This window comes from Vombatus ursinus, unplaced genomic scaffold (assembly GCF_900497805.2).
Source record: "Vombatus ursinus unplaced genomic scaffold, bare-nosed wombat genome assembly UNPS02014807.1, whole genome shotgun sequence".
Taxonomy (NCBI): domain Eukaryota; kingdom Metazoa; phylum Chordata; class Mammalia; order Diprotodontia; family Vombatidae; genus Vombatus; species Vombatus ursinus.
The window spans coordinates 42,778,117-42,786,671 of record NW_020954585.1 but is presented as its reverse complement, the minus strand read 5'-3'; the positions used below and the strand labels follow the sequence as shown (position 1 = coordinate 42,786,671).

The following is an 8,555-nucleotide window of genomic DNA, read 5'->3' as shown; positions in this document are numbered from 1 at the left end:
AAAAAATAGAAAAGAATGTGAAATATCTCATTGGAAAAACAACTGACCTGGAAAATAGATCCAGGAGAGAGAACTTAAAAATTATTGGACTATCTGAAAGCCATGATCAAAAAAAGAGCCTAGACATCATCTTTCAAGAAATTATCAAGGAAAACTGCCCTGATATTTTAGAACCAGAGGGCAAAATAGAAATTGAAAGAATCCACTGATCTCCTCCTGAAAGAGATCCCCAAAGGAAAACTCCTAGGAATATTGTAGCCAAATTCCAGAGTTCCCAGGTCAAGGAGGAAAAATTACAAGCAGCCAGAAAGAAACAATTCAAGTATTGTGGAAACACAATCAGGATAACACAAGATTTAGCTGCTTCTACATTAAGGGTCCAGAGGGCATGGAGCACGATATTCTGGAGGGTAAAGCAGACAGGACTACAACCTAGAATCACCTACCCAGCAAAACTGAGTATAATTCTTCAGGGTAAAAAATGGTCGTTCAATGAAATAGGGAACTTTCAAGCATTCCTGTGGAAAAGACCAGAGCTGAATAGAAAATTTGATCTTCAAATACAAGACTCAAGTGAAACATGGAAGAGGTAAACAGGAAAGAGAAATCATAAGAGACCTATTAAAGTTGAATTGTTTACATTCCTGCAGGGAAAGACGATATTTGTAACTCATGAATCCTTTGTCAATATTAGGGTAGTGGGAGGGAAAAAATTTTATGTACGTATAGATAGAGGGCACAGGGTGAGTTGAAGATGAAGGGGTGATATCTGGAAAATAAAATTAAGGGGTGGGAGATTACACTGGGAGAAGGAGAAAGGGAGAAGTAGAATGAGATAAAATATCTCACATGAAACATACAACAAAAGGCTTTTACAGTGGAGGGGAAATGGGGGAAGGTGAGAGGGAATGAGTGAATTTTATTCTCATAGGATTTGGCTTAAGGAGGGAATAACATACACAATGGGGTATGGAAATCTAACTCTACAGGAAAATAAAGTGGGAAAGGGACAAGAGAGCAGGGGGTTGATAGAGGGGAGTGCAGATTGAGGGAGGGGATAATCAAAAGCAAACATTTCTGAGGAGGGACAGGGTCAAAAGAGAGAATAGAATAAATGGGGGGTAGGATAGGATAGGATGAAGGGAAATATACTTAGTTTTTCACAACAGGACTACTATGGAAGTGTTTTGCATGACTACACATCTATAACCTGTGTTGAGATGCTTGCCTTTTCAATAAGGGTGGGTGGGGAGGGAGGAAGGGAGAAAATTTGTAACCCAAAGTTTTCAAAACACGTTAAAAATAAAAAAATAAAAAAAATAAAAATAAAATAGGCATGTGGATTGTTAGTTACTATCTTTTCTTCCCCTTTTTGGAATTTTTCCCTTTGGAAATATTTTAAAAACAGATCCCCAAGAGCCTTTAAATTTGTGGTGGCTTCCACCTGGAGAGGTTTTTCTTGACTTCATCCTCCTAAGTGACATGTAATGTGGATGAACTGGTCTAGAAGGGCCTTTCTTGGAGCATGCATAGATACTCCCTGCCTGGTTCTTATCTTCATATGGAAAATTGAGGGATCCCACTTTAGGCTAACAATGACCAAAGGGCTCACATTCAGTGATGGTGAAGAGTGCTCAGATCAAGTGTTAAGCCAGAACTGATGACTCAGGGCACTGCAATGTGAAATGAAGAGTTCCCTAACTGGCTGCTGGCCTGGAACTCAGGAGATACACAAAAGGGGTAACATAAACCTCTGTTGCTCTTTTTCCTTCCTGGCAGCAAGTGAAACAAGACTGGTTTCAATTGCCTCCTGGAACGAAGGTAAGGCCCCATCCCCCCACCCAGCCATGGCAGCACTGTGTATATGGATCTATTTTTGTATTTGTTTTTTCCTGATCATAGGTGAGTCAGTGTCCAATTTGAATTGTCCAGGTGAACTTCTGAAAAGACAGAATGGGAGGCATGAAAGGTGGTAGTTTCAGCGTTCCAGGACTGGCAGTGTCTGATAGAAACTGAAGTATCTACATCAGCAGGGGAGAGCAGAGAGACAGTCACTCTAGCGAAGGTTGCTTTAGAGAGTGTGACCCCTTATTTCAGAGAAGTACAAACAATAGACAAAGAAAGACAGTTCCTACGCGCTAAACTAAATAGCTCACCCAAGGGAAGCTACATGATGACTACAAAGGGAGAAAAGACTTCTGGCTTCAGGGGTTTTGAGTTACTCCTTTGCCTTATTTGCATGCCCAAATTTGAGCTCATTTCCCTCACATCGCTGCTTATATTTGAATGAGCTCATTTTATAGGAGGAATGCATTGTACCAACTATTTTGACTATACCATCTTAGTAAAACACCTTTACTAATAAAAGTTAATTGAGTCTATTGGCCGAGATTGTTAATAGGAAGTGTACTGGTGAGGATTCAGGAGCTACAGTATTAGAAGCCTCATATCAAGGGTTACTCCTAGAACCCTTAGTGTAGTTGTGACTCCTCTAGGGACCTGACCTTTATACGAAAGGGCAAGTTTGGGGTATTGCCCTGAAAGGAGTGCTACAGTTTTGCATAGCACACAGTACAGGTGACCTGGTATAGAGGATGAAGTACAGACCTGAGAGGCACGAATACCTGGATCCTAGGCCTACCTTTGTCAGGTACTATGTCACTTAACCTCCATGTCCCCCACAACTCTCTTAAAAACTGAAAGTTTTGGAGCAGTTGCTGCTAAGTGTCTAGTTTCCTCAAAGGGAGTTCTGTTTATCAGTGAAATCACAGGTCCAATGTCTATATATATATATTATTTAGTGAAAGGATATGCCATATCTCAGAACTCATACAACCAGGCCAGCCCCAGGACTAGAAGGGTTCATTTGAGTCAGAGTTCTGTGATTGGGCAAAGGATTTTTTTTCCCTTCAACTATGAAGGGATTTTCACATAGAACAAGAACCTTGAATGTGTGCGATGGGGTGTTTGCGTGTGTGTGCGCTCACGTGCAGGTGGTCATCTAATGCCAGACAAGTTCAGTTGCCAAAATCGGGAACCTGTACACAACCATCCCAAAGACTACTTTGCCTAGAGGCTTGTTTCCTCGAGTTTTTCTGGGTTCATAAATACTCTTGCTGGTCTTAATGTTTAAGCTTAATTTTTTTAGAATGAAAAATTTATACCCTGCCACAAACTTTTACTGATTTTACCATATAGAATGTCTAACTTCAGAACTCCAGTTTATCAGCCAACTTTCCTCATAATATAAAAGCATAGATATCCAAACTTCAGATCGGTGAAATCAGATTGGGATGCTGTCACACTTTTCCAGCTCGATTGAACACAAATATATTTTGGAAGTATTTTTTTTATTTGTTTGTTTGTTTTTAGGCAATTAGGGTTAAGTGACTTGCCCAGGGTCACACAGCTAATAAGTGTCAAGTGTTTGGTCTGAGGCCAGCTTTGAACTCAGGTCCTCCTAACTCCAGGGCTGGTGCTCTATCCACTTTGCCACCTAGCTGCCCCAGAGGTATTTAATTTTTAAAAAGGTAGATATTTTTTTATATTTAATTTTTGACAAAAAACAAAAAGGACAGGTATAGAACAGTACTGGTGGACTATGGTGTGATGCTGTCTGTGTAACAATAAAAAGCTTTTACTTCCTTTTACTTCAAATACATTTATTTTCAACACCGTGGTAAAATTATATTATCATTGATTAATTTTTGCATCTAGACTCACAATACAATCAAGTTAGAATGTATAATCTAGTCTTGTGATCTTACTGGTGAATAAATGAGAACGGTCAGGCTATCCATAGAACAGATGGGCTACAAGATAAATGGAGAAGCAACTTGTCAAAATTTACTTCCATTTATAAGTAGCTTTTTTTTTTTTTGTGGGAGCAAAGAACTAGGAAAAAAAAAACGGTGACTGGGGAATGGCTAAACAAACTGTGATACCTGGATACATTGAACACCACTGTGCTGTAAACCATGATGAACATAAAGCATTAATTTTGAGAAACTTGGGGAGACTTGTATGAACTGATGGAGTTAAGTAGAAACTGGAAGATAATATACACATTTAGCACAACAATCCAAATGGAAAGAACAGTAACATGAAACCAGTGGCTATGTAATTATAACTAAGCTTAGCCCTGGGGAAGGGACAAGAAAATGCAAAATCCCCATTTTGTTGAAGAGATGAGGGACTCTGGGTATGGAAAGCTGCATGCTGTTGGGCACAGCTGATATTTTGGGTTAATATTTCTGAACTGCTTTGCTGGGATTAGAGAAAAGAGCAGAGTAGGTTTGGAAATGAATGTCACATAAAAGCAAAAAGCATCAATAAAACTTGATAAAAATAAAAGGGCTTGGGGGGCTAATGGCAAAAAAAGATTGTGAATTGGAAAATGCAGACAAGCAAACGGGAAAAATACACTAAAAGGTCGTTTCACTTTTTATATTTTAAAGCAAATACATAACAAATCCCATTGGAGATGGTAGCAATGTCAAAATGTATTGTGACCCTATTTTCTAGCAAGAGATTGGGTGGTGGTGGTGATGGGGAGCAGTGGAGGCCTAACCTTCACTAAATATCAGAAATGTTATCTTGCTTCCTACAAAATCCAACTGAGTTTTAAGAAATATGCATATATTCTTTCTTTCCAAATGACACTCTCCCACCACCCTTGACCAAAAAATTCCTTAGTAAAAACTTCCTAGGATAATAGGAATATTGATTAAAATACCACTTCCTAAATTAGGTTTTGCTTATTCCACTGATAAAGTCATCTATTCCTTCACCTGGAAGGCTTTAATATTCATAAAAGGAGATTCATTTTGCCTCTAACAAAATACAAACTTACTCCTAGGTGAAGAAATAGCTCTGGTAATTAAATACAAAAGGCAAAGACTATAGTTTGTAGAGTGTGTATAGAAAGGAACTTCCCTTTCCCTTTTTTTTTCCCTGGAGGCAATCAAGGTTAAGTGACTTGCCCAGGGTCACACAGCTAGTACGTGAGATAATATTTGAACTCATGTCCTTCTAACTACCCCACCAATGCTCTATCCACTGCACCACTTAGCTGCCCCCTCCCCTCTTTCCCTTTTGATTTCAATAACTAAAACAGTAAACATTTTTAAACACTAAAATTTCTGATTATATTTAACACTTTGAGGAGTATACAGTTCAAGCCAGAATTTAATAGAAAATAAATCAATTTGTTAAAACACTTCATTTTCTCAATTAATACATAGTAAAATCACAGAAATACAAAACAAATTCACAGTACGATATATCTGAGCATAACTTACAGAAAATATATGGACTGATTTCCTATGAAAATGAACCATCTTATCAAATATTCTTCAGAAACATTCAACTGCAATGAGCTTTCCCAAATGATGTCCTTCCAATGTAAAATGTAGTCAAGCATTTTAATTCTGTTGTACAATTAGCTTTTCCCAATGATGCCCTTCCAGTGTAAAATGTATTCAAGATGCACATTCTAATTGTTGTTTTTTCTGTCTGTAGGTATAAAGGGTGTCATTTTTTCAGTAACTTTACTTAAAATAATTTAAAATACGCAATAAATTGTCCAAGAAGATTCATGGCTTCTGGGTAGGTACATCACAGTAAGGATTATTCTCTGTAAGAAGGTCTTTCCTAGGAACTAACTTCAAAGTGTTTTGATCTGTGTGAATGCCCTGTATAACAGATTTTCTGAGTATTAATTCAACATCAGAACCTATCTTGATCAACTTTTCTATTTCCTCTGGTGAAGTCACACTTATATTCTTTTTGAATTCTTCATTTATCTTTTTTCTTGCTGCTTCTAGTGCTCTGGTATCGTTTTTAAAAACTTGCTGTCTAGTCCTGTGCAAGGTTTTAAAAAGCCGTAACACCTTGGCAGAGTCAACCATCTCGGCAGTTTAGTCAACTGGGTTCAGCCGGACTCCCAGAGCCAATCACCTCCTCACTCCAGCCTGCTCCGAGTCCTAGGGGAGGAGCTTTCCCCAGACCCCACTCTTACTTAGTTTATGTCCGTTTTCTTGGCGCGGTCACATTCCTTGGAAGAGAAAAGAAAGGAAAGGAAAGAGGGGAAGAATGGGAGGGGAGAGGGGGAAAGAGAGGAGGGAGGGGAGAAAGGAGGGAGAGTGAAGTGAGGGGGGATGGGAGAGAGGAGGGAGATGAAAAGGGGGAGAGGAAAGGAATTGATATAATCTAGTTATATATATATATATTATAAACTTATACTACATTTCATGAAGATACAATATAGTACAAACTTAACACACTCAAGTACAGGATTCCCAAAAGGCAGGAATCTTTCGTTAATCACTTCACCCCTACCCCGATCTTACTTCTGCGTTAGCTTCACTTGTCTCAGAGCCCAACAGTGCACTTAATATGCTTGGCTTCAATCAGTGGCTGTATTTTAGCAGCATTACCCAAATCATAAAAATACACAGGTAGGTGTTAAATAACGTAGAGCGAACCGAAGCTGGGGGGAGGGGGGCGTAGGGTGGGGTGACTTTTCCCCCATCCCCCGCAGATAACTACCCGCTGGGTGAACTGGAGCTCTCGGGGCAAACCTCCGGGGGAGGAGGGGCACAGATATGAACCACGCCAGGCTCCCTGCCAGCAGCAACGGTCACCGTCGCCTCCTGCTCGGGTCTCTGCTCCGAGCGCCCCCACGCCTGGGGGTTCTCCCCCCACCCCCAGCCCCTCACCCCCCCGCCCCTCACCCCCCGCAGCGTCTAGCCTAGTCCCCACCTCCCTTCCGCTCCCCAGTCCGGCCTCAACCATTCCCGCTCTGGGCAGCAGGAGGGGCCAGCGAGCCCCGTCCGAGCTCGTGGCTTAGCTTGGCTGGTCAAGAGAGGCGACACCGGACAGGCCACACGTGCTCCCGCCCCGAGCCTCCGCGAAGTTTCCGCCCAGGAGGAAGTCCCTTCAAGGTCAAAAGCCCCTCCCCGGAAGCCAGGGGAATTCTGGGTAGTAGCCCTGTGCCAGCTTCCGCCCTCCCTGCCTTGCCTGGGTCGTCGTGGGCGGCTTCCACGGCTACGTCCTCCCCAACCTTTTTTTTTAACTACTAGCATGAATTCGCCCTGAGGTTTTCTTTGACGATGATGACAAAAACAATAGCTAGCATTTATCTATTGCTTTATAAATATTACTATATTTAATTACAGATGCCGCCGGTCAAGAAGCATTTATAAAGCGCCTACTATGTGAAGGCAGCTAGGTGGCGCAGTGGATAGAGCGTTGGAGAAACGAAGACGCATGTTACTGAGTTCAAATCCGGCCTCCGACACTAACTAGCTGTCACTCAACCAATGATTCTAACATTGTTTCCATAAGAAAATTTGTTGTTTCAAACATATGAATTACAAAATAACTTGGTATACAGTTTGTTTGTAACGTGTGGGCTCCCTGTGTCCCTCATTTTTCATCATCTCCTGCATTCTGTCTGATCTCCAAACTGACCCCTCCTGCCCTAACATATATAATATGCTTATCTCGAATTTTATCTCCATGGTGTATGCAGTATGGCATATTGGAAGCATCACTGTCTCTGGAGCCAGAGGATCTGCATTCAACTCTTACTTGTGCTGCTTACTGAATATGTGACCTGAAGTAAGCCTCTTAACCTCATTAGGCTTCAATGAGGCCTTATCTAAAAAATTTAGGAGTTATACTAGCTAGATGTTCTCTGAAGTCCCTTCTAGCTCTATGAGTTATAACCCGAGTTGTTGTTCAGTTGTTTCAGTACCTCTACCTCTTTGTGACCCCTTTTAGGGTTTTCCTGGCAAAGAATGGCAATGGTTTGCCATGTCCTTGTCCAGCTCGTTTTACACATGAGGAACTGAGGCAAAGTGTTAAGCTCAGGGTCACACAGTAAGTGTCTGAGGCCAGATTTGAATTCAGGTCCTCCTGATTCCAGGGCTGGCACTCTATCCATTGTACCACCTATATATTCTTTTTAAAAAGTTGAATTACCAAAATTTATTTTCTCTCCTCTCCTTTTCTTTATTAAAAAATAAGAGAAAGACAAAATCTTGTAACAAATACGCAGAGTCAAGCAAAACATATTCCTGCGCTGGTAATGTTCAAAAATGTGGGACTTGTTCTATATCTTGGGTTCTGTCAGCTGTCAGTCAAAAGACCTAAAAAAAAAATAGAAGAAAATGAAAGGTATCTCATAGCAAAAACAACTGATGTGGAAAACAAAGAAAGGAGAGAAAAAGTTCTTGGAATCATTGGACTAACTGAAATCCATGACCAAAACAAGGACCTAGACATCTTATTACAAGAAATCTTAAAAGAAAACTGCCCAGATCTCCTAGGACCAGAAGGCAAAGTAGAAATAGAAAGATTCTATTGGTCACCTCCTGAAAGAAACCCCCAGATGAAAACTTCCAGGAATGTTACAGCCAAAATCCAGAGCTTCCAAGTCAAAGAAAAAATACTACAAGCAACTAGAAAGAAAGAATTCAAGTTCCCAGGAGCCACAGTCAAGATTACACACAATTTAGCAGGCACCACTCTAAAGGGGGAAGGAAAATTAT

The 8,555-nt window shown here is 40.7% G+C and overlaps 1 protein-coding gene across 1 annotated transcript; it reads right to left on the bottom strand.

Moving 5' to 3' along the window:
- Positions 1 to 5,572: 5,572 nt before the first annotated feature.
- LYRM7 (LYR motif containing 7) lies at positions 5,573 to 6,936 on the bottom strand. Its single transcript, XM_027874835.1, has 2 exons — positions 6,763 to 6,936; positions 5,573 to 6,055 (listed from the first exon to the last, which is right to left on the bottom strand). The coding sequence occupies exon 2, from the start codon at positions 5,907 to 5,909 to the stop codon at positions 5,595 to 5,597; it is 315 nt and encodes a 104-aa protein (XP_027730636.1). The 5' UTR covers positions 5,910 to 6,055; positions 6,763 to 6,936; the 3' UTR covers positions 5,573 to 5,594.
- Between the last annotated feature and the right edge of the window lie 1,619 nt (positions 6,937 to 8,555).